Genomic DNA, 25,646 nt, shown 5'->3' with positions numbered 1-25,646 from the left:
GCAACGGCACAGCTCTATATCATTAGCGTAATTGTTGTTTCCGTCTTTTATTATGATATTTCCGTATCCGGAAAGTTTGTTTACATGGGTTACAGCGACTGCTATGTTGGGATATAGGTGAAACGGTCTCTGGTGAAACATAGGATAAACACGCCCTGCGAACCAGCGTTTATAGTTCCGACAGAAGTGAACTATGGCAAGTTCATCCCACCATAGACGACATCTTACTGGATACTTGGATAAACATAAAAATAAACAGCACACCAACACTGTTGGCAACAGTGATTCAAGTCCAAGCGGTGGAGGAGGAAACAGTAGTTCCACTAGACACACTCTTATGACTCCCGGAAACGATAAAAAATCAACAAAGCCTGTAGAAAATGCAAGGTAGGATATGAGCTCATATTTGTAAGGTGTCAGAATAACAAATCGACTAAATCATTGTAGCATATAATTTGAAGCACCTTTAGAATACAGCTCCGTATCATCTCGTGTGGATGGTCTCTGTCGTAGGTCATGTGTCACTAAGACAAGCAACCAGTTTTGTAAGAATCCGTCGGGCACAAACCCACGACCTTTGGATTGTTAGCCCGACAACTAACCAAACAAACTACGTCCACATGATTACACAAGGTGCAAATATATCTAGTCGTTCCTGAGATGTTACAGAAATGAACGGAAAGAGTTACCAGCATGATGAGCAAATAGTACTAAAACAACAAGGAAAGTAAAATTGCTTCCTCTTTCAGAGCAAAAGGTGGAAGAAATACCACTGCAGTCACTAACAGTCGAAGACGACCTCCACCACTGATAAAAGGAAAGGCGACAATAGAACAGTGGGTCTTCTCTTAATACTCGTTGCATGTCATACATATTTATACAAATAATGAGTTGTTCCCACTCATACACAAATGAATTTGTTCACAGTATTTGTCTAGGTCATAGATAGCATGAAATGTGGGTGAGTTTCATTGTGGGGCCCCAATGAGATTTGCTGGTCTATGGCACTGGAATCTAGGGAGACTCTTCATCTTTTTGTTTAAAGGTCACATGCAACCAAAAAATCAAACATAATTAAAACACAATTATCACTTATTCATGACATATAATATACATTGCTGGTTATGAAAAAACATAAAAACAAAATTATAAGCGTACAATCGCAAATCAAAAGTGCAATATTTTGTACTTGGGTTTACTTCCCAAGAAATGAAGTAGCCGGGATACCGAACCCAGTCAGAGCGGGTAGGTGTGCACTCAAGTGTAACGGCTGCTTCATTTGCAGATGCCCTCACGGCTCATTGTGTGTGTATATATAGAGATGTTGGGTTTTGTAAATACATGCTCATTTTTTTGTGTATAACATTTTGCAATCAACAGACATCATAACATGTCATGTGTTCAAGTATCACACCTGCCTGTCTGTGTAATTACATAATGTGACAGAGACCGAACTCGGGCCATAAATCAATGCGTTTTGTTTATGGTGTATAGCCTGATAGGTGTTAAGTTCAAATTGCATGTGGTCAGTGATTGAAATTGTGTATTGAATATCGTCATTAGCAGACACATAGGTGCCAATAAAACAGACATTGAGTTTTGTCTGTGACAACGACATATCTATATCACAGTTAGAAATTCTGTCGATGCTAAATAATGACTTGCTTTTAAGTATCGAACTGAGAAAGTGACTCGGTAAGAAGAACGTGTGGTGAAATAGACAAATGAAATTATATTTACAGTTAAATCGGTAATCTACTGTAATAACATGTAAAAAGCTCGCGCCTGTGAAATATCAACAAAACATTAGAAAAATAGCTCACACCAAAGCCTTCACCGAATACATGTATTCACCGGACAACCCACTTCCAAGCTCCGCGAACCTATTTCATTGCGCATGTGCTATGAGCGCAGCCCAGCTGTTGAAACCACTTCAATTCCCCCAAGCGCTTGGGGAAAGTTAGTGAATCGTTTGAACTACAATTTCGCACGGTTTTTTTTTTTCATCGCGTTATTTTTCAACTTTATAAGTTGAATTTGCATTTTTGACGATTTGTTTTGGTAAGTCCATACCGAAAGGTATCAGAATCTGCAAAGTTGTGTTTTACATTGCATGTGACCTTTAAAATTATTGTTAGGGACCGTTCATAATTTATTGCTAGGGGGTGATGATGATTTTGAAGGGGATGGGGACCCATTTTGTTCTTGCAGATAGGGGGCATCAAGTTTGTACACATGTACTGGGGGGGTCAGCAATTTTGTACATAAAAATATTTTAAAATTATGCTTCTCCATAAAAATCATCATCAACCCCCCTAGTCATAAATTATGAACGGTCCCTTATGACAAAATTAACGAGGACTCCTTGAGTTTACTTCTTGATTTTTTCACATTTTAAAGAACTTTGGATCTTGACATTTGAAAAATAGGACAAGTTAAATGGTTATAAAAACATTTACATGTGAAAAACTAGATCTTCTTCAGATATGTTAGACATGTTTGAAGGTTCAGAATCACTGCATGATTGAATGACCAATTTCTTAGGGTCACATGATGGATTATCTAAACTGAATTTTTCTGTTTCAGTCTTCCATATGAGATTATGTTGGAGATATTTAGCCGTTTGGAAGCTCAGGATCTGCTAAAAGCTGCTTGTGTATGCAAAAGGTGGCACAAACAAGCGAATGACAAGTGAGATATATGCATAGGGGCTAGATATCCTTAAATAGGCCTTGTATTTGGTGACTCGTGTTTTGTATGAGTCATGTATGTTGAACAACACACATGCTGAATAATGCCAGTGATATTACCAGAACATACCAGAGCAAGACCTAAGCCAGTGTAGGATTTATATACTAGCATAATCAGATTGTGTCAGGCCTATTTTCTGTTAGTGGCGGTCCAGATTTCTTCAAACGCATACTGTTCCAGCTTTAAAAATAAAAAAATGAATAAGTAAGTAAATTGTATTTTCTGAAGTGATTTATCAAAGATGGGGTGGAGTAGAAAGAATAAGTTGAAAGAAAATATTTACAGTGTTATTTCCTTACCCCATTTGACTTACTGTGCAGGTGTTTTTCATGGCTGAGTTGTAAGATGTGTCAGGGAATGACCCTAGACTGTCCACAGTTTTCTTATAAAGTTTGTCGAAGCTTTAAGAAATGACTTAAACATTTCAAGTGTTGTGATGGTTATTATTTCGTTCCTAGTCTGCTATGGGAGAAGATATTCCGAACACATGGTACCACAGTGAAAGATGAGGGAGGCAAGCCACTGCGACCTCCTTTGGAGTACTGGAAACAACTGTGTATCAAACGGTAGGAACATCAGAACACGCTGCTTATATGTGGTTCCAGCTCTTTCAGGTGAACATTCTGCATTTTGAAGCATACTAATCATTTAGTTTCCCGGAATTTTAGGGTGATAAATTATAAGAAAACATACAATACATACATTATATTTCATGATATATTTACTTAGGTATACTTAGGTACTGGGGCCGTGGGGTAGCCTAGTGGTTAAGGCGTTCACTTGTCATATCAAAGACCAGGGTTCGATTCCCCACATGGGCACATAGGTACTGAACATCAACTGGCATATCTATCCATTTACTGTAATGTAAAATTGTAAAATGTCCATAATAATGTGAATAAAAATGATAAAAATGGCATATAAAAAAATGCAACTCTCTTTTCTCAAAGGTTGCATAGTAAGTATCATGCTACATGCAAATTCCAGTGTAGGTGTAAATGTTATATTTATGACTTCTCTTGTCTAGTTGCTCTTTAAGTAATCACTAAAGATATAAAAAAATATCATACCTTACATGGCAATTTGTACCCATGGAGATACCAGTACCTAAAGTTGGCATATTTTTAGACATTGTCCACTAAATCAGTGCTCATGCTATCAACCCCAGGCTTGCTTGACCCGGGCTTTGTTGTTACAATACATCTGACTATAATTAACTGTGGCACTAAGCAACGTTCAACTATATTGGTCTGAGACACACTATTATTTTTGTGCAATCAGTTTCAAGACTCCAGCATTTTTAAGACCATATTTGGAACATCAAGTATGTCCGGTGAATAATTTATATTATGTCAAACTGAAGGGAAAGTATTTTTTTCCATCATTTTGTGGTAATGAATTTTTTTTAAATCTCCAAGATGATGAAATGGTCAGTCCTTTATATGATTTGTTTGCACCTTCTGTATTTCAGGTGCACAGAAAAACGAAACAAGACTTGTCTGAAGTTACTGAAAAAGATGCACCCTTACACTGGATTGCCAAGATTTACAGAGAAAGCTCTGAGGTATTCATTGTAGTCTTCCAATCAGTACATGTTAGCCATCCACTCTTCATTTTTCAGTAATTTTGTACAGATCTTAGTACATTCTTGTTAAATTTTAGTACTCTCATCTTTTAAATCAATTCAGAAGACTCTGGTCCATGTAATCAGTGTTTCCGTTTTCCAGTATTTACCGGACTTTGAACGGTACAAAGTTGGAATGTCCAGTAATTTCAAAGGCTGTCGGTCATTGTGTCCGGCAAATTTTAAAATCAATTTTCTAATTACCCATCTCAATTATATTTCTCCTCGCAAAAAGATTACGTGTTCACAATGACATCGAGGTGTTGTCAAATAAAAAATAGCAGTTTTTTATTAACCCTGGCTAAAAATAGCATCACTGACGCATTGTGATACCCTCTACATTTCTTATTGGTTGTTAGGGTGCAAGGTCTCACTCAATGAAAAGCGTGATCACTTGACCGGTACAATTTACAAATTACCGGTACTTGAAATGCTAAACCGGTCACAATGTCCAGCTGTAAAAAAGGCCAGCGGAAACACTGGTGATACTGATATTTGTACGCCAGTCAACAAATAAACACATAATGATCAGCTCACATCACCATTATTTGTCATACAATATATGCCATTGTCATCTCAGATATTATTTGCTTCAGATGTATTAAAACTCTTAATTTTACACTGCATTCAATTCAATTCAATTCAATTCAGTAAAGTTAAACAAAGCAGAGACATGATATAAGCATCTTCCTTCTTTGAGAGGTATATATTTTGACAAGCATTTTAGAAGTTGAAAAGATGAAGGAAAACCAGGTCCTGTGGATGGTCAATTTCTTTATTGCAATGAGTGTGACATTTAACTGTAGCTACTAACAGTTAGCGTAACAGTTAGCGTGATAACGGTGTTAGTACCTACACCGAAACATCACACTCATTGCAATAAAGAAGTTGACTATCCATAGAACCTGGTTTTCCTCCAAGCATCTTTCTCTATATTTGTCCTGTTATCAGTGTCCAAATACAAATTACAAATCTACTTAGCCACAACCATGATGACATTAGGTTTACCCATAACAGCATGATGTTCAAATATGATTTGGGAATTTATACAGACATTTGCTGTTAGGGCTGGGACGGGTACTCGGGTACTCGAATCCGGGTCGGGTACAGCTGGAATCGAGTCCTATTTCTCGGACTCGAGTACCCGGAAAGGGAGAAAACTCTGTAATGACAAGGGCAGATAATAACTTGTCTTTTTCATTATAACGTAACACATTTACATCAATGGTATTGTCCGATTAATGGGGGTTATTATTAACGACTTTAATTTATCTGCGCATGTGCAGTGAGTAGTCAAGTTACAGTAACAGTTGGAACGAAAAGTTTATTTTAACGAGCAATGTAAGTAATGGTGTTACTCTTTATATTGGTTAAACAGACGTAAATTATATAGCTTGAGATCATTTTAATGTCTTATTGCCACCCTTATAAGTTTTCTATAATATTCAGAAAGTTGACAGAAGCGCTGTATTCCTTACATTTCTGGGTACTCGATTCCGATTCAGGAAAGTACATGCGGGTACTCAATTCCAATTTTTCCTACCCGTCCCAGCCCTATTTGCTGTAGACTTGGGGCTGAATATCAGATAAGTCCCTGTAATGATACAGAATTTCCTTTTGTTGCAGATGTGCAGGTGTGTGGTTTCAGCTGTGTTTGATTGACAGCGATGGAAAAGAGCACGAAAGTATGACGTGTGACGTATTCCACCACAGCATGTCTATAGCAGTGCGCTGGTACAGCCTCACCAATGTCCCCCTAAACAGAATCAAGCAACTCAAAGTCTTCTCTTGCAATCCTCTGTTCTTTGATGACAAAGGTCATGCCGTCCGGAATGGGTAAGGGGACAGCTGTAGCAGGTGTAGGGTGTCATAAGTCTCTGTAATCATAAGTCAACAGTACTTTTGCACTGCACGTCCATGTTCTAATAGACACCCTTGTTCTTAGACTATCTTCTTGGTGAACATTGCTGACATAAAAGATGAATAACAAATCTGATTTTTCAGTTGAAAATGTAAGCATGACAAAGAGAGAGTGTTTTCATTTTTTTGAGAAAACATTTATCCAAATTCTAAACCATCTGAATGCAATTAGGAGTAAGAATGAAAAACACTGGAATTCCTTTACTGAAAAACAATAGAGTACCGGTAGTCATAGTAGAAAACAACTTCAGTGACAGTGAGTGAGAGTAAGACCTGAAGTAACTGAAGTTACTTAAAAGGTTGAATATGCTTTCATGAGCACATCAATTAAACAATGGGTTGCAATACTAAACCGGGAGTGTGCAGATTCTGTTCTCAGCTTATCATTTTAATGTGAATTTTTGTGTGGACTTCTACTAATCCAAAATCAATGATAGATGCATATGAAAGAGTTGTGTATATGATTCTAGTTCAGTTCCATTGCAAAACTTGAAACATGTCTTACAAGTGAAAAGTAGAATCTGTCAACAATAGTCATATGAAAGTAGTACATCTCAGTACATCATTATGAGACAGCAAGATACATGTACATTCAATACTGTACCCAAGCGTGGCATTAGGTTAGAAATCAGACAGTGTGTGATGTCATTTGACTGCCATTTTCCTGCAGACCCTACCAGAGGTCACTGATGACCAGCACTGACCTCAAGTGGAGTGTTTATGTGAAGGACACAACGCCCGTGGCCGCCAATGACACCATCGTGTTGTATGCTGTGCCTGCATCTGATCTCCTTGTTGCCACATGGAAGGTAGGGGGTTCATCAACCTCTTTAACTGCATATCTGATGGCTGAAGTTAGGAATATCTAATTTCCCATTTTTGTCCTAGGTAAGAATCTGCAATGATATCTAAGAATCACATATTCTTGGTCCATGTGATATCGAATGTTAATTATCTCATGACATTTCTGATAATCTTATCACCAGAAGACAAAATCTCTTTTTGAAATCACCCTTTTAGAGGCATTTAGAAGAGCAGAGTAGTAAGGAGGGATAACAACATAGGGATAAACAACTTCATTACTACACTATACAGTACACTGTAATAGAGACGTTGTTCATCCATATGTTGTTGTCCCTCCTCAATAAATCTTGAGGTTCTTGAGAGGCATATAGAAGTTGGTATTCAAGTATAAGACAAAATATTATGGATGTCAACTTCTTCTTGAATTTACATGTCTTTGTAAATCGTTGTCCTCTTCCACAGGCAGATGGTGAGTTGGCGTTTGTTGCCGTGGGTTACCACCATCTACAGCTGGTACATAGATGCTTGCTGGGCACCATCAAAAGGTAGATAAACAATTCTGGTGACATTATTCATTAGATATTTTGATAGACAAAGAATTTAGAAACCAGATTGCTGAACCTTATTGTGTGGTGAACTGGTTTACACGTTTGTCCTGGAAATATGCAGTGAATGCATGAGAATGCTTGTTGAATAACAGTTCAGGCATTAATATGGATTACTGCACTGGGCCTTGTTGGAATTAGGGTTTGAACAGGTCCGAAGTGCTCCCATACAGCAGTGTATGACATAAGCCCCAAACCCAGCCAGACATCAGGGCTGGTAACTTCAAATGTTACCAGCCCAAAATGGATTTAACCAGACCATACAATCCAAAGAAAATTTCAATGATTTTGAATCATACGAGCTGAGCTGTTTAGTTTACGAAACCCTGTGCATCGATATGTCAACACAGTGCTTTGAGCTTGCGATACAATAGTTCAATTTTCAAACAGTAATTGTCTAAACGTAACCCTCAATTTGGATTAGATTTTAAGATATACTAAATTTACTCAGATGTGTGGAACCGCCGCCTTGGGCGGATGGACAGGCCTTATTTCATAAACTGCACACAGATCTAAATTACATTGTGTTGTCAATCAGGTGTTAGTTAGAATTGGTCTGCAGCAGGCCATGCTTGCCCAACCAGACGATTACAGGATTGGATAGTCATGTTCACAAACTTGTTTGATATCTGTCATAGTATTCAAATGTTGGGATTGATGATCATGATGTCAGTCCCTTAATGGTCCACACACAAGTATTAGAGTGAGGGTGTTTAGCTTTAGGTCGCACTGTGCAATATTCCACCTATATGGCAGTGGTCTGTAAATGATCGAGTCTTGACCAGAAAGTCCATTGATCAACAGCATGAGCATCGATCTATGCAATTGGGATACGATGAAATGTGTCAACCAAATCAGCAAGTCTGATAACCTGATCCCGTTACGACAAACATGGGTTACTGATGATCAATTCTAACCGGATCTTCACGGGGGTAGCAAGTCTGAAAACCTTGGTTAAGGTTCTTTTCACTGTCAGTAGATTAAATGCAATGTACCTGGAATATAGCTGACTTTAACATGCAATGTACCTGGAATATAGATGACTTTAACATGCAATGTACCTGGAATATAGCTGACTTTAACATGCAATGTACCTGGAATATAGCTGACTTTAACATGCATTGTACCTGGAATATAGCTGACTTTAACATGCAATGTACCTGGAATATAGCTGACTTTAACATGCAATGTACCTGGAATATAGCTGACTTTAACATGCAATGTACCTGGAATATAGCTGACTTTATGTACCTGGAATATAGCTGACTTTAACATGCAATGTACCTGGAATATAGCTGACTTTTAACATGCAATGTACCTGGAATATAGCTGACTTTTAACATGCAATGTACCTGGAATATAGCTGACTTTGCAACTTTAACTTTAACATGCAATGTACCTGGAATATAGCTGACTTTAACATGCAATGTACCTGGAATATAGCTGACTTTAACATGCAATGTACCTGGAATATAGCTGACTTTAACATGCAATGTACCTGGAATATAGCTGACTTTAACATGCAATGTACCTGGAATATAGCTGACTTTTAATGTACCTGGAATATAGCTGACTTTAACATGCAATGTACCTGGAATATAGCTGACTTTAACATGCAATGTACCTGGAATATAGCTGACTTTAACATGCAATGTACCTGGAATAATATAGCTGACTGGAATATAGCTGACTTTAACATGCAATGTACCTGGAATATAGCTGACTTTAACATGCAATGTACCTGGAATATAGCTGACTTTAACATGCAATGTACCTGGAATATAGCTGACTTTAACATGCAATGTACCTGGAATATAGCTGACTTTAACATGCAATGTACCTGGAATATATGTACCTGGAATATAGCTGACTTTAACATGCAATGTACCTGGAATATAGCTGACTTTAACATGCATGCATATAGCTGACTTTAACATGCAATGTACCTGGAATATAGCTGACTTTTGCAATGTACCTGGAATATAGCTGACTTTAACATGCAATGTACCTGGAATATAGCTGACTTTAACATGCAATGTACCTGGAATATAGCTGACTTTAACATGCAATGTACCTGGAATATAGCTGACTTTAACATGCAATGTACCTGGAATATATAAGCATGAATATAGCTGACTTTAACATGCAATGTACCTGGAATATAGCTGACTTTAACATGCAATGTACCTGGAATATAGCTGACTTTAACATGCAATGTACCTGGAATATAGCTGACTTTAACATGCAATGTACCTGGCTATAGCTGACTTTAACATGCAATGTACCTGGAATATAGCTGACTTTAACATGCAATGTACCTGGAATATAGCTGACTTTAACATGCAATGTACCTGGAATATAGCTGACTTTAACATGCAATGTACCTGGAATATAGCTGACTTTAACATGCAATGTACCTGGAATATAGCTGACTTTAACATGCAATGTACCTGGAATATAGCTGACTTTAACATGCAATGTACCTGGAATATAGCTGACTTTAACATGCAATGTACCTGGAATATAGCTGACTTTAACATGCAATGTACCTGGAATATAGCTGACTTTAACATGCAATTTAACTGGAATGCTTTAACATGCAATGTACCTGGAATATAGCTGCTTTAACACTTGTACCTGGAATATAGCTGACTTTAAATGTGTACCTGGAATATAGCTGACTTTAACATGCAATGTACCTGGAATATAGCTGACTTTAACATGATGTACCTTTAACATGCAATGTACCTGGAATATAGCTGACTTTAACATGCAATGTACCTGGAATATAGCTGACTTTAACATGCAATGTACCTGGAATATAGCTGACTTTAACATGCAATGTACCTGGAATATAGCTGACTTTAACATGCAATGTACCTGGAATATAGCTGACTTTAACATGCAATGTACCTGGAATATAGCTGACTTTAACATGCAATGTACCTGGAATATAGCTGACTTTAACATGCAATGTACCTGGAATATAGCTGACTTTAACATGCAATGTACCTGGAATATAGCTGACTTTAACATGCAATGTACCTGGAATATAGCTGACTTTAACATGCAATGTACCTGGAATATAGCTGACTTTAAATGCATAGTACCTGGAATATAGCTGACTTTAACATGCAATGTACCTGGAATATAGCTGACTTTAACATGCAATGTACCTGGAATATAGCTGACTTTAACATGCAATGTACCTGGAATATAGCTGACTTTAACATGCAATGTACCTGGAATATAGCTGACTTTAACAACATGTACCTGGAATATAGCTGACTTTAACACCTACCTGGAATATAGCTGACTTTAACATGCAATGTACCTGGAATATAGCTGACTTTAACATGCAATGTACCTGGAATATAGCTGACTTTAACATGCAATGTACCTGGAATATAGCTGACTTTAACATGCAATGTACCTGGAATATAGCTGACTTTATAGCTGTACCTGGAATATAGCTGACTTTAACATGCAATGTACCTGGAATATAGCTGACTTTAACATGCAATGTACCTGGAATATAGCTGACTTTAACATGCAATGTACCTGGAATATAGCTGACTTTAACATGCAATGTACCTGGAATATAGCTGACTTTAACATGCAATGTACCTGGAATATAGCTGACTTTAACATGCAATGACTGGAATATAACATGCAATGTACCTGGAAATAGCTGACTTTAGCTGGAATATGACTTTAACATTCAAAGGGCACAATATATCATCACTATTATATATTCTTCTTTGGATTCATTACAATTCTGTTATCATAAGATGGACTGAGCACTCTTCTCCCACCAGCTTCATGTTACTGATTACTCTGAGGGAAACTTTTATGAAAGGTATAAACATGTTTGTGACTTGTGTTTTCAGTGCATATCCACTCCCTGGTCATACCCCGGTACCAGATGATATTGACCCTAGTTACGGTAAGGGTGATGATATTGACCCTAGTTACGGTAAGGGTGATGATATTGACCCTAGTTACGGTAAGGGTGATGATATTGAGCCAAAAAAACCAGCATGAGTCAAGTTTAACATTTGTGTATTTTAAGGGCCAAAAAATGTTGAAATTCATTTTCTGTGGTTTATGTGTTTTTTGCCAGCCAACTGTACTAGACTCCATGTTGAAACAAGTACACAGTGGTTGAAGCAGAGTGCAGCAGTAAATGTTGAATACATATTGTGGAATTTGTGAGAATTTGTTTAGTAGAATCAACAAGTGATGGGTGTAGACTAATGGTTGAAGTGCCCGCTCATCATCAAGTTTGATTCCCCACATGTGTACAATGTGTGAAGCCCATTTCTGGTGTCCCCCAGCATGATATTGCTGGCATATTGTTACGTACAAGCAGTGAAAAAACATACTCATTCATTCAATATGTTCCATGAAAATGTACATCTCCATTGTTTATGGAATTCTACTGTCAAGTGTTAACATTGATTTGTCATAAGTGGTACAGCAGTTGACACAGAATTATTTAGATTCCTATACAACAATACAGAAACATACAAAGGTGTATATTTTCAAAGACTTTGTGTAACAGTGTTACTGTGATCTCTTTTAGTTGATGGGGAGGGAGTGGGGTAGCCTAGTGGTTAAAGCTTTTGCTTATCACCCCAAAGGCCCGGGTCCGACATGGGTGCAATGTGTGAAACTTATTTCTGGCGTCCCCCACCATGAGATTGCTGGAACATTGCTAAAAGCAGCGTAAAACCAAAACTCACTCACTCACTCATTCCTTTATTGAAAAACAATAGAGTAGTCATAGTAGAAAACAAATTCAGTGACAGTGAGCAAGAGTAAACTCACTCACTCATTCACTCAGTCTGAGTTGATGCCTGTCCTATTGTTGTTGACTAGGTCTCCATGACTACCGATGTACAGTGGATATCCGCAACATGAGGAGCTCGCTATGGACACAACAGTTTCAGGGACTTCACTGCAGGAAGCAAGACGTTGGTGAGTACTGGGTGGCATCTCTCATCAGCATTCGGGGACGAAGAAGGTTGACTTCCCCAAAATGTCTTTCTTATCCTTTTCTGCATGTTTGTATTTTATCACACAGATTACCTTCAGTTGAGCTTAGCAAGAACGCTAGAATTGCTATGTTGGGCTCCAGACTAGTGGTTGAAGTCACAGACTAGTACAACAGTCTCCTGTGTACATTTCAGTAGATAGTAGTGGATTATTCAGTGTATTTCATCTCCAGTCTGTTTTGATAAACATGAACTACCATTGCTGAATGTTCAGCCTGAATGGCACAATGGTTAAAATAAGTGTTTTGAGAGGGGAGCAATGGCGCCAGAACAAAGGTACTGGTATTTAAATGGATCAGTGTAACAATACTGTGGGGCAGCCATAGGATACATATCCAAATACTATAGGTGTGATAGGATTTGTATCCAAATGATATGGGTGTGATACGATTTGTATCCCAATACTATAGGTGTGATATGATTTATATCCCAATACTATGGGTGTGATACGATTTGTATCCCAATACTATAGGTGTGATACGATTTGTATCCCAATACTATAATGGTGTGATATGATTTGTATCCCAATACTATAGGTGTGATGCGATTTGTATCCCAATACTATAGGTGTGATGCGATTTGTACCCCAATACTATAGGTGTGATACGATTTGTATCCCAATACTATAGGTGTGATACGATTTGTATCCCAATACTATGAGTGTGATACGATTTGTATCCCAATACTATAGGTGTGATACGATTTGTATCCCATTACTATGGGTGTGATACGATTTGTATCCTAATAATATGGTTGTGATATGATTTGTATCCCAATACTATGGGTGCGATACGATTGGTATCCCAATACTATAGGTGTGATGCGATATGTATCCCAATACTATAGGTGTGATACGATTTGTATCCCAATACTATAGGTGTGATGCGATTTGTATCCCAATACTATAGGTGTGATACGATTTGTATCCCAATACTATAGGTGTGATACGATTTGTATCCCAATACTATAGGTGTGATACGATTTGTATCCCAATACTATGGGTGTGATACGATTTGTATCCCAATACTATGGGTGTGATACGATTTGTATCCCAATACTATGGGTGTGATACGATTTGTATCCCAATACTATAGGTGTGATGCGATTTGTATCCCAATACTATAGGTGTGATGCGATTTGTATCCCAATACTATAGGTGTGATATGATTTGTATCCCAATACTATAGGTGTGATACGATTTGTATCCCAATACTATAGGTGTGATACGATTTGTATCCCAATACTATGGGTGTGATACGATTTGTATCCCAATACTATATGGGTGTGATGATTTGTATCCCAATACTATGAGTGTGATACGATTTGTATCCCAATACTATGGGTGTGATATGATTTGTATCCCAATACTATGAGTGTGATATGATTTGTATCCCAATGATATGGGTGTGATACAATTTGTATCCCAATACTAGGGGTGTGATATGATTTTTATGCAAATACTATGGATGTGATATTCTCTACCTTTTGCAGGTAAATCACATTGCTGAATGTTTTGTTTGTTTTCAAATTTCAGAGAGCAAAGATGGGATATTGTAGGGGAGAAATATACATGCTTGGGGGCACCAGGAAATACTAGAGAATCTGCATGAACAGTTTCTGTTATTATTCACATGTTTTTGTATCAGTAGAACCTGTAATGTATTGAATACTAAATCTTGTAAATCAATGTATTTTATTGTGAACCTGGTATTGCGATACAAGACTGTACTGCTGTTTCGTTACACCACTAGCAATAGCATACTGAATATTCAAGGATGAGACTCTAGCGGCTGCCATATTCCAGGTGATGGCTACGCATACTTTCGGCTTATCAGGAAGGACCACACAGGTGACCACGTGATCATCCCAAAACAGTTCAGTCTCCCCTGGAAAACCGATCTCTTCAAAGGCATCATCAAGGTAACCCAACCTACCTCGTCCTTGTCTCTGTTTTGTCCCTCTTAGTTTATTTTTTGTCTTGAAGTACAGGTTTCAGGTTTTTCAAGTAAATGCGTAAATATAACATCAGTGATGGCATATTACTAACTTTAGGTTATTTTGAGGGGTTGTTATCCCCCGGTTGTTATCCCCCCGTTGTTATCCGTCCGTCCGTCCATAATCATTTTGTTTCCAGAGCATAACTCAAAAAACTTTCAATATTTTTCAACAAAAATTGGTAGATATATCAAACAGAACCTAAGGTGGTGCCTTTTGCTATTTACAGATTTTTGTCATTTTTACTTTTCTCGGTTTCCATGGAAACGTTTTGGACTTAGTCTTTAAGGAGGGGTGGGCTTCATTTCCGGAGCATAATTCAAAAACCGTTCAATATGTTTCAACAAAACTTGGTAGACATATCAAACAGAACCTTAAGTGGTGCCTTTTGCTATTTGCAGATTTTTGGCATTTATATTTCTCATGATTTCCATGGAAACGATTCGGACTTAGTCCCAAAAGGGAGGGGTGGGCTTCGTTTCCGGAGAACAACTTGAAAACTTCTTAATATCTTTCAGCAAGACTTCGCAGATATGTGAGGCAGATGCCAAAGTGGTGCCTTTTGCTATTTGCAGATTTTTGGCATTTATATTTCTCATGATTTCCATGGAAACGATTCAGACTTAGTCCCAAAAGGGAGGGGTTGGCTTCGTTTGCGGAGCATAACTCAAGAACCGTTCAATATTTTTCAACAAAACTTGGTAGATATATCAAACAGAACCTTAAGTGGTGCATTTTGCTATGTGCAGATTTTGGCATTTTTATTTTCCCCTGTTTCTGTGGAAACGATTCGGACTTAGTCCCAAAAGGGAGGGGTGGGCTTCGTTTCCGGAGCATAACTCAAGAACCGTTCAATATTTTTCAACAAAACTTGGTAGATATATCAAACAGAACCTTAAGTGGTGCCTTTTGCTATGTGCAGATTTTGGCATTTTTATTTTCCCCTGTTTCTGTGGAAACGATTCGGACTTAGTCCCAAAAGGAGGGGTGGGCTTCGTTTCCGGAGAACAACTTGAAAACTTCTTAATATCTTTCAGCAAGACTTGGCAGATATGTGAGGCAGATGCCAAAGTGGTGCCTTTTGCTATTTGGCAGAATTTTGGCATATTTATTTTTCACGGTTTTCATGGAGACGATTCAGACTTAGTCCCAATAGGGAGGTGTAGGCTTCGTTTGCGGAGTATAACTCAAGAACCGTTCAATATTTTTCAACAAAGCTTGGTAGATATATCAAACAGAACCTTAACCTTAAGTGGTGCCTTTTGCTATTTGCAGATTTTTGGCACATTTATTTTTCCCCGTTTCCATGGAAACGATTCGGACTAAGGCCCAAAGGGAGGGGTGGGTTTCATTTCCGGAGCACAACTCGAAAAGCGTTCAGTTTCTTTCAACAGAACTTGGCAGATATATTAGACAAATTTTGAAATGGTGCCTTTTGCTATTTACAGATTTTGGCATTTTTATTTTCCCCTGTTTCTGTGGAAACGATTCGGACTTAGTCCCAAAAGGAAGGGGTGGGCTTCGTTTCCGGAGAACAACTTGAAAACTTCTTAATATCTTTCAGCAAGACTTGGCAGATATGTGAGGCAGATGCCAAAGTGGTGCCTTTTGCTATTTGGCAGAATTTTGGCATATTTATTTTTCACGGTTTTCATGGAAACGATTCAGACTTAGTCCCAATAGGGAGGTGTAGGCTTCGTTTGCGGAGTATAACTCAAGAACCGTTCAATATTTTTCAACAAAGCTTGGTAGATATATCAAACAGAACCTTAACCTTAAGTGGTGCCTTTTGCTATTTGCAGATTTTTGGCACATTTATTTTTCCCCGTTTCCATGGAAACGATTCGGACTAAGGCCCAAAAGGGAGGGGTGGGTTTCAGTTTCGGAGCACAACTCGAAAAGCGTTCAGTTTCTTTCAACAGAACTTGGCAGATATATTAGACAAATTTTGAAATGGTGCCTTTTGCTATTTACAGATTTTTGGCATTTATATTTCTCATGATTTCCATAGAAACGATTTGGACTTAGTTTTAACAAAAGTCAAGCTCGACTTTAAGTAACTGTCAGATGATTTGTTCTTTCAAATATGTGGGGGCCGGGTGGATATGTCATCTTCTGATGACTCTTGTTAAGTATGCAGCAATTGTCCAGCTCACTTCACTGAACGCCGAGAGAATTAATGTTACACCATACTTGCCTTCTCATCACCTGGTAGAAATCAGGACAGCTGGATCGGACACTGTGTGGCCCTCTGCTTAAAAAATGTATTGGATATCACATATTTTTGGATGTCAATGTTTACTCGGGCTATGACGAGGCGGGTTGTGTCACACCTGCTTGGCATTGAGGGGATAAAACAAGGAGTGGTTTGCTTACAGTCAGTTTAATTGTCAGAGTAGGTATCCACATTTAAATACGCAGCATGGTATCTCATTGTACATGGGAGAAGTAGATACACTAGCATGTACGTGTTGATGTATAAATGTAATAATCTTGTCACAATGTTAATCCCTATTTTACTTCACCTCTTGGTACAAACTTTTAATCATCTGAAACGATAGTGTTGTCACTGTGTGTTGATGATTAGCAGTATATGTAGATATATGTCTTTCCAGAACATTGCATGGTTGGATCTGACACTGCTTGATGAGAGGGAAACAGTATTTTGGTCGTTCAGGTATGTTTTTGGTCTCATTGTGGAGGTAATCTATTTAAGTGCAATGGTGGGGTTAATGCCATAATGGCATGGCTGAGGTAAGTTCCGTGTGCCGCAGAGGCACATTTAAAAGCCTAATTATTTTAATGAAAATACTGTGATGATGTGGGGCGGTTGGGTAGCCTAATGGTTAAAGCGTTGGCTCGTCACGCCGAAGACCTGGGTTCGAATCCCCACATGGGTACAATGTGTGAAGCCCATTTCTGGTGTCCCCCGCCATGATGTTGCTGGAATATTGCTAAAAGCGGCGTAAAACCAAACTCAGTCAGTCAGACAGCTGTGATGATGTTGTCAATATGGAGTTAGTGATATATGTACAGTTACCTCCCCTTGGCATGTATGGAGGGTAACATTTGGCCAGTTTATCATAAATTCAAAACCTTAAACAAAATGGGAATAATTCAAATTGAAAACTATAGTAATTTGTTTGAAACTATGTAACTAAGTTTGGATATTGTTTAATAATGTGACTATGATTTTTTCTGTATAGAACTGTTATTACAGTATTACATTAAGATGTCTCCTTTTCATTACAGTTCACCATTAACAGCACAAGCAAAAGAAAAAACAAAAAGTAAGTGTGATTTTGGTGTTATGGAGGTATATCATGTGAACAGCTTTTGCACATGTCATTCTTTCACTTTCAAGTCTATGTCCATGCATTTGCTAGGTTTTTGTGTGATAGATGTTCACGGACCTCATGCATCACATATATAAATACTGGTGTACATTATAACATTATTATACTATATTGGGCCAAAATGATATGCCCAGTAGATTTAATGAATGATTTGTTTTGTAGATCTTGACTTTGATTACAATGGAGACAATCACTTGGCGGCCATGTTCTCAGGAGAGAAGGGACAAGTGCATATTGAGCTGAATCAGGTTTGTTGTCGTTCTTGATTTATCAATTTTTCTAATTTTCTTTCTGTTATGAAAAATGCTACACAGAGTTTGGGAATTGGTCTTCAGCAATCTATGATGGTTTAAGAAGCAGCCAATGATATGGGATGGTCAGGCCAACTCCCTTGTTGATGCATGTCATGGTGTCCCAACTGTGACGAGTGACACTGATGATGTTTATCACTGGACTATCTAATTTAGACTTGTTTTATTACAGACTGGAATGTAAATGTTGAATGCAGCACTAAATAACAAAAAAGCAGACAATATGAATAATTTAGATTCATTCGCAAACGTAGCTACAGTTTGGATGCCATGTCTCAACCTTGATACATGAAACGTTTTATGGATAATAAGTTCTTTAATTTTGTATACAATGTTTCAGAGCTAATCCTTGCTCCTTCTTTTTGTGATGAAGGAGCAGGAATTAGCACTGATGTTGTATAAAGAATGATACTTTTAAGAGCTAATTCTTGCTCCTTCATCATCTGAAATGTTGTATAAAGAATTTAAAGAAGTTGTTCAGATCTTCATCATCTGATGAAGGAGCAGGAATTAGCACTGATGTTGTATAAAGAATGATACTTTAAGGGCTAATTCTTGCTCCTTCATCATCTGAAATGGTGTTTAAAGAATTTAAAGAAGTTGTTCAGATCTTCATCATCTGATGAAGGAGCAGGAATTAGCACTGAAATGTTGTATAAAGAATGATACTTTAAGGGCTAATTCTTGCTCCTTCATCATCTGAAATGTTGTATACAGAATTTAAAGAAGTTGTTCAGATCTTCATCATCTGATGAAGGAGCAGGAATTAACACTGATGTTGTATAAAGAATGATACTTTAAGGGTTAATTCTTGCTCCTTCATCATCTGAAATGTTGTATACAGAATTTAAAGAAGTTGTTCACATCTTCATCATCTGATGAAGGAGCAGGAATTAACACTGATGTTGTATAAAGAATGATACTTTAAGAGCTAATTCTTGCTCCTTCATCATCTGAAATGTTGTATAAAGAATTTAAAGAAGTTGTTCAGATCTTCATCATCTGATGAAGGAGCAAGAATCAGCTCTGAAACATCGTACATGTATAAAGAATTATAAGAAGTTATCTATAAAATGTTTCATGGTCATTGACATCAAACACGTCTAAGTGGTGTGTCAGAAATGTTTGCAAAGTGTTCAACGATGTTTTGGCCTCAGATAGCTGGAAGCATTGGAATCAGTCATAGAGACGCTCAACCACTAAGCAGACTGCTTCAGAATGTCAGATACGGTTGATCGTCCAATCTTTGCAACAAACAAACTTCTGCTCAGCAAAAGTGATGACTTCTTGATGTGTTGTCTGGGGTTTGTCTTTCTTCAAAAGGAGATTTCTTTCTTGATCAATGGCGTAACTTCTACAAGGGGTCGCTTAGTAGGTGGTGTACTCATGACAAACATCTTGTGATGAAAACTCATGTCGGTTGTAAACATTTGATACAGCTCGCTCTACTATTATTTCTTGATTAAATCGTCTCAGTTAAATATCTTGTGTTCCTAATTAACAAGTGTGATGTTCACCGACGTCGGTGTCAAGCAGCCAGTAAGGCACACACTAATTACTACTCACGTGTTATTGTTTCTATACAGTCGGATTATCCAACTGGCTGTGTTGATTGTCGGATTAACAAATGTTTTTACAATGTATTTACAATAATCAGTTGCTAGATTGGTGTGTCGGAGTCGGAATGCGAGTATGTCGGATTAAGGAGAGTAATTATCACTGTTTTAAATGGTTCCCTAATTTTTTGTCGGATTAACGTGATTGTCGGATTAATGAGTGTCGGATTAATGAGAGCTGACTGTATTCATGTTCATCCTACTTTTACATGCCTTTCAAGAACTTCATGTCTCAATCTTTCATAATGCTAATTTAGAACCGTATTTCTCTAATGTATGACTGATTTCTGAATAAACAACTGTTTGGGCATTTTCTTTTTCAGATAAGGTTCAATACAAAGCTAGGATAGCGAGTGGTTATAGGAAATGTATCATAATATAATACAGAATGTTTTGTTTGTATGTAAATGTATCGCTGCACTCAGCAATTTCCCATCCATATGACAGCAGTCTGTCAGTAACTGAATCTGGGCCAGACAATCCATTGATTGTACTTGGGATATGATAACATGTGTCAACCAAGTTAGCGAGTCTGACCACCCGATCCATTAGTTGCCTTTTACAACAAGCATCGGTTGCTGAATATCAGTTCTAACCTGCATCTCCACGGTGTAATGTAGACTGTAGATGTTACATGTTGGATAACTGTGGGTTGTATGCTGGGAATACATTGGCAGGTCATTTTAGCATCAGTCCACATCTTACCTGGGCTGCAAAGTGACTTCACAGCTCAGACAACCAAACTTCGATACTTTAACATTGTTTTTTTATGTCATACATAGCTCTCAGATCATTTGACAAAAATAGCCTTATTCCAAAAACTTTTTGTTGATGAAATACTATGGGTAGTTTTACAGAAATATACCCCAGCTGACAATGTATTAAAGTGGAAAATTAAGCAATGCAACAATGTGTGTTTTATGTTGACTAGTGCTGGTACCCACTCACATTCGCCTTGAGCATGCAGTAAGATGGGACTGTTTCTCATTTCAGATGGATGACGATCGCACATTTGTGTCATGCCTAGAAGTGAGGGTTGCGCTCTCAGCGATAAACGAGTGGTTTGAGACTTGTTACTGATCAAGGCTGACAAGGAGTCTTCACAGCTGTTGCAAATGCTTGTCTTTACTTTAAGATAAAATGATTGATGACATTCCCAGGAAAATATTTTAATGTCAATATTTCATGTCAGGAGAAATGTGTTTCATTGAAGGATTAAGGCAAGATTCAGTTTGCCTTTAGCATCAGTACTTTCCAGGCTGGCAAGTCCAGATAGACAAGGTTTCAAGACTGTCGGTACCAGATAGACAAGGTTTCCAAACTGGCAAGGTGTCCATATGTGACATGCAGGGTTTTCGGACATGTGGGTCCAGTCTGCCAGGGTTTCTATACAAGCAGATCAAACAGGTTTCCAGATGTGAACATCCACACTGGAAGGGTTTCTGGACTAGTGCATCAAGATTAGCACAGCTTCTTAAGTAGTGGGTCAAGATTAACTAGGTTTCAATACAAGTAGTTTAAGCTGTTAAAGTTCCAAGATGTCTACATCCACGCTGGAAGGCTTTTGGTTCTGGACAAGTGGTTCGAGATTAGCCGGGTTTCAATACAAGTAGTTTAAACTGTTAAAGTTTCAAGATGTCTACATCCATGCTGGAAGGCTTTTGGTTCTGGACAAGTGGGTCGAGATTAGCCGGGTTTCAATACAAGTAGTTTAAACTGTTAAAGTTTCAAGATATCTACATCCATGCTGGAAGGGTTTTGGTTCTGGACAAGTGGGTCGAGATTAGCTGGGTTTCCAAACTGATAGGTCAAGATCATCAAGGTTTCCACACAAGCTGGTGAAGACTGGCAGGGTTTCCAGATTTTTAATGAAGATTATCAAGGTTGGGGTTTTACATCAGTGGGTCATTACTGGTAGGGTTTTATGATTTGTAGATCCAGATCAGCAGGGTATCCAGATAGGGGATGCAGGCTGGCAGGGTTTCGAGACCAGCAGGGTTTTAGGGTTTACCTACAAGCACCGTTTCTACACATGAGGGCCCAGTCCGGCATGGTTGTACCGTATACTTGCACAGTTTTACACATTTCTGCCAAGTTTCTGCATGTTATTGTCATTAAGTAGTAACTTTAGTTTTATTCTATAAACTTGTAAGATAGTGACCAATTATTGACATTTGTATTCTGGTTACCTTTGGTTATCACAGTGTCACATGACCAATGATTGTGATATTCATCAATATACAACTTTGCACAAGAAATCTAAGAAAAATCATTATTACGTCATCTAATATCACCTATTCTTTTGCATGAGTATATGATTAAAAGGATATGCTGATAAATAAATTGACCCCAGCCCTATGCACAATTTGATCCAGCAAGGCACTACTGCTTCATTTATGAGGGGTGGGTGGGGCAGCATGAGGCAGGGTGGGACCTGAAGTAACCTGTGAGGACCGGTGTATAAATTACATTCGAAATTCTGTGATACATTTTGCCGTTGATTTTCATCTTAAGATATACTTACCTGTTACCATGGCAACAGATGCAAGGTTGTTGCAATGGTTACATGTCATTCCCTTTTTTAACTTACCTCTTACTATTGTACATTACTGGTGCAATATTCTAAATTAGAACTGATATGAAATATATATTATAGAATTGTTAATTGACAGTGTGAAAATTGAACATCGCCTCAGCATTATTTCAGCCATATTGTGACTATTTCAAAGTGAATGTGGAGAAGGAAATGTATACTGTGTTATTTGTTTTTGTCCGTCCACCGTCTGTGTGTATTCCAAACAAGATGTTGACATTGTTAACTTTATAATAAACAGTTTAAGAATTGTTGTTGTCTCTATTCTGTCTCAGTGCCAGGATCATGAACATCCAGGAGCTTACCTACTGACCATTATTGTCAGTTGTTTTACTCTTTGTGGGAAATGGTCCAGTATTTTGTCTCAAGCCTTAGTGACTAACACTGTGTTTGCAAATATTTTTTCTTGTTTCCTAGTGCCTTGATATCTGTTGAAAATATTCTTTTCGTGTAATAATTATCATTCAATATGTCAGCTGAATAAGTTATGGAAATATAATTCTATAAGTTGTTAAAGCTTGGCATAGAGAGACCATAGAGTAATTGAAATAAATCTCTGGTTCGTCAGGAAAGAGTGATACGATTATTAACTACCTTTGTGGCATTCTTTTGTCTAAAACATCAAAACCACATTAAATTGCTGTAATGTAATCCAGTAAAGGATACAGGGCTTAGACTTGACCTATGAAATAATAATTTTATGGGTCTCCACAGGAAAATAGGGCATGGATTCATGGCCTTGCTTTGCGAATGAAGATATGTGAAGTGTGTGGTCCACGTCGACAGGAACTAGTGGCTGACAAGGCTAGTGTGGGACAGGCAGGTCCAGGTGCATCGGCCGCAGGTGAGGATCTGGTCTGGGTTTGGTGCTGAGGTTCCGCGGTTCTTCCTCCTCTGCCTCTTGTTCTTTAAACTGGCCCTCAACTGGTGTTCCAAGGAGGAGACAGCCTGGTTGGTGGTGTGACGCCAGACCTTGCGGTTTGCAGCATCATTTGACCACTGGCAGTGGTCAGTGTGACCAAGGGACTTTTTCTGGAAGTCCTTGTACCCTTGTACCTTGTGCGTGGAGTAGCCTAATGGTTTCAGTGTTTGCTCATCATTCCAAAGACCCGAGTTTGATTCCCCACATGGGTGCAATGTGTGAAGCAGATTTCTGGTGTGCTCCACAGTTATATTGCTCAAATATTTCTAAAAGCGGCGTAAACCTAAACTCACTCACTCACTCCAAAGTAACCAAATTGTGTTGTATAGAGTACAGTAATATACTCAGCAGCTAAAAAAACATCAGTACGAATTCAAAATTAGATAGGCACTGTAATCAAATCATTACAGAAATGGATATGATAATCGGATCAAATACATTTTCTGTGTACAATATCTTGACACATCAATGAATAACTCAGCATAATTTCAAGACATTAAGTGAACGTTTGCAGTCCATTCAGACTCCTGACTTCAGTATCTAGAGCGTCTACTGCAGCACAGCATCTATGCATGGAGTGCACCAATCGATTGATGAAGGCCATTGGCACCTGGAACCACCCTCTGATAATGGCCTGGCACAATAAATTGGCTGTGTTTGGCCTTGGTATGACATTATTCAGTCTCCTCCGAATTTCATCCCAAAAATGATTGATTGGGTTTAAATTAGGACTAAGGGCTGGCCATTCGGCCTTGGTATGACATTGTTCAGTCTCCTCTGAATTTCATCCCAAAATGATTGATTAGGTTTAAATCAGCACTAAGGGCTGGCCACTGCATAATGTTGACACCGTTCTGCTGTAGGAAGTCCCGTGTAGCTCTGGCAGTATGGGCCCAGGCGTTATCATGCTTGAAAATGTTGTTCCGGTGACGTGCGAAATGTGGTATGACGTGGGGTCAGAGCTTGGTCGATGTAGCGCACCGCTGTGATGCCGCCTCCTCTCCCTGGACCAAGGTTCTGGAACACCACAGGACCCACTCTCTGGTTCAGGCCTATTCCACTCCATACCATGATGCTTGCACCTTTCCATAACACATTGGTCTGAGTAAAACTGGCCACGTCGTCGCCATATTCTTGTTCTGCCATCTGCAGTTGATACGCAGTACCAACTCTCATCTGTGAACAGAACAGTTCTCCATTGCCTGTATCACCTGTTTTGGTGTTGTAGGGCAAACTGTAGACGCCGATGACGAAGGGTGAGGATAGGTCCATGTTAAGGTCTACGGCAATGGAGGTTCCCGCTGTTAAGACGTCGGCGTACTGTATCAGTACTAATTGGTCTTCAGTGTGTTCCCACTGTCTGGCTGGCTGTTTCGGATGCCTGCATGATGAGATTCTGTACATGCTGTCGCACAACATGGCGGTCTTGTCGTCTTGTGGTCACGCTTGATCTGCCAGTACGGGGGCGATCATTTGTGGTGTTGGTGGCCCGGAAACGTTGCTGCAGCTTGTAGATGGTCCGAACGTTGACCTGGAAGTGATTGGCAATGGCTTGTGCAGTGTGGCCAGCTTCAAGTCTTCCTAGCACCTGGTTCCTGAGACTGAGCTGTCGTGAGTTGCGGCATCCTGCTGACGTTGTAATGTGAATGTTTGAACCAGGTTTGGGGGGTGCATTTTATAGGGCTGGTCTTTATGAACAGCATGTGCAGCATGAGAGAACATGGAGAACACCGTACCATCTCCGAGATCAGGTTGCGTTTTTGAGACCATTTCTTGGGTTCCTTTCTGAGTTTGGGAAAGGATGTCTTTGCTCAGGTAAAGTTGGAGATGTTGTCAAAAATATACAATCAAAACATTAAATGAGTTTACAGTTATCCGTTTCTGCGAAGGAAAATTCCAAACTGACGTTTCTTTTGCTGCTTAGTATATTAGATAATAACTTGAAATACTGAACCCTTATATTTTGGTGTTAAGAATTGTGTAGAATGAATATTATTGTGGCTCCCTCTGGATTCAATATATTATGTATCCAATCTAGACATTTGTGCATCCTGGAGAATCCAGTAAAACCCTTAGTATGCGATGAGACACA

The 25,646-nt window shown here is 38.6% G+C and overlaps 1 protein-coding gene across 1 annotated transcript; it reads left to right on the top strand.

The window, feature by feature from the left end:
- Window positions 1-63: 63 nt before the first annotated feature.
- Window positions 64-22,882, top strand: LOC124271815 (F-box only protein 15-like). Its single transcript, XM_046706967.1, has 15 exons — window positions 64-387; window positions 750-836; window positions 2,587-2,691; window positions 3,210-3,317; window positions 4,223-4,315; window positions 6,002-6,211; window positions 6,966-7,104; window positions 7,562-7,644; window positions 11,595-11,650; window positions 12,586-12,684; window positions 14,566-14,681; window positions 17,372-17,433; window positions 18,009-18,046; window positions 18,275-18,360; window positions 21,033-22,882. Exons 1-15 carry the CDS (start codon window positions 194-196, stop codon window positions 21,117-21,119), a joined length of 1,563 nt encoding a protein of 520 aa, XP_046562923.1. The 5' UTR covers window positions 64-193; the 3' UTR covers window positions 21,120-22,882.
- Window positions 22,883-25,646: the final 2,764 nt, after the last annotated feature.

The sequence above is a fragment of the Haliotis rubra genome, unplaced genomic scaffold (assembly GCF_003918875.1).
Source record: "Haliotis rubra isolate DU_JTF1 unplaced genomic scaffold, ASM391887v1 Scf103, whole genome shotgun sequence".
Lineage (NCBI taxonomy): Eukaryota > Metazoa > Mollusca > Gastropoda > Lepetellida > Haliotidae > Haliotis > Haliotis rubra.
This window is presented reverse-complemented; position numbering and strand designations above follow the sequence as displayed.

Bases quoted from the DNA above. Each gene is read 5' to 3' on its own strand.
- LOC124271815 (XM_046706967.1), top strand. From the start codon at position 194: ATGGCAAGTTCATCCCACCATAGACGACATCTTACTGGATACTTGGAT. The intron at 2,692-3,209 runs GTGAGATATATG...TTTCGTTCCTAG, and splicing joins CACAAACAAGCGAATGACAA to TCTGCTATGGGAGAAGATAT. The intron at 7,645-11,594 runs GTAGATAAACAA...TTGTGTTTTCAG, and splicing joins TTGCTGGGCACCATCAAAAG to TGCATATCCACTCCCTGGTC.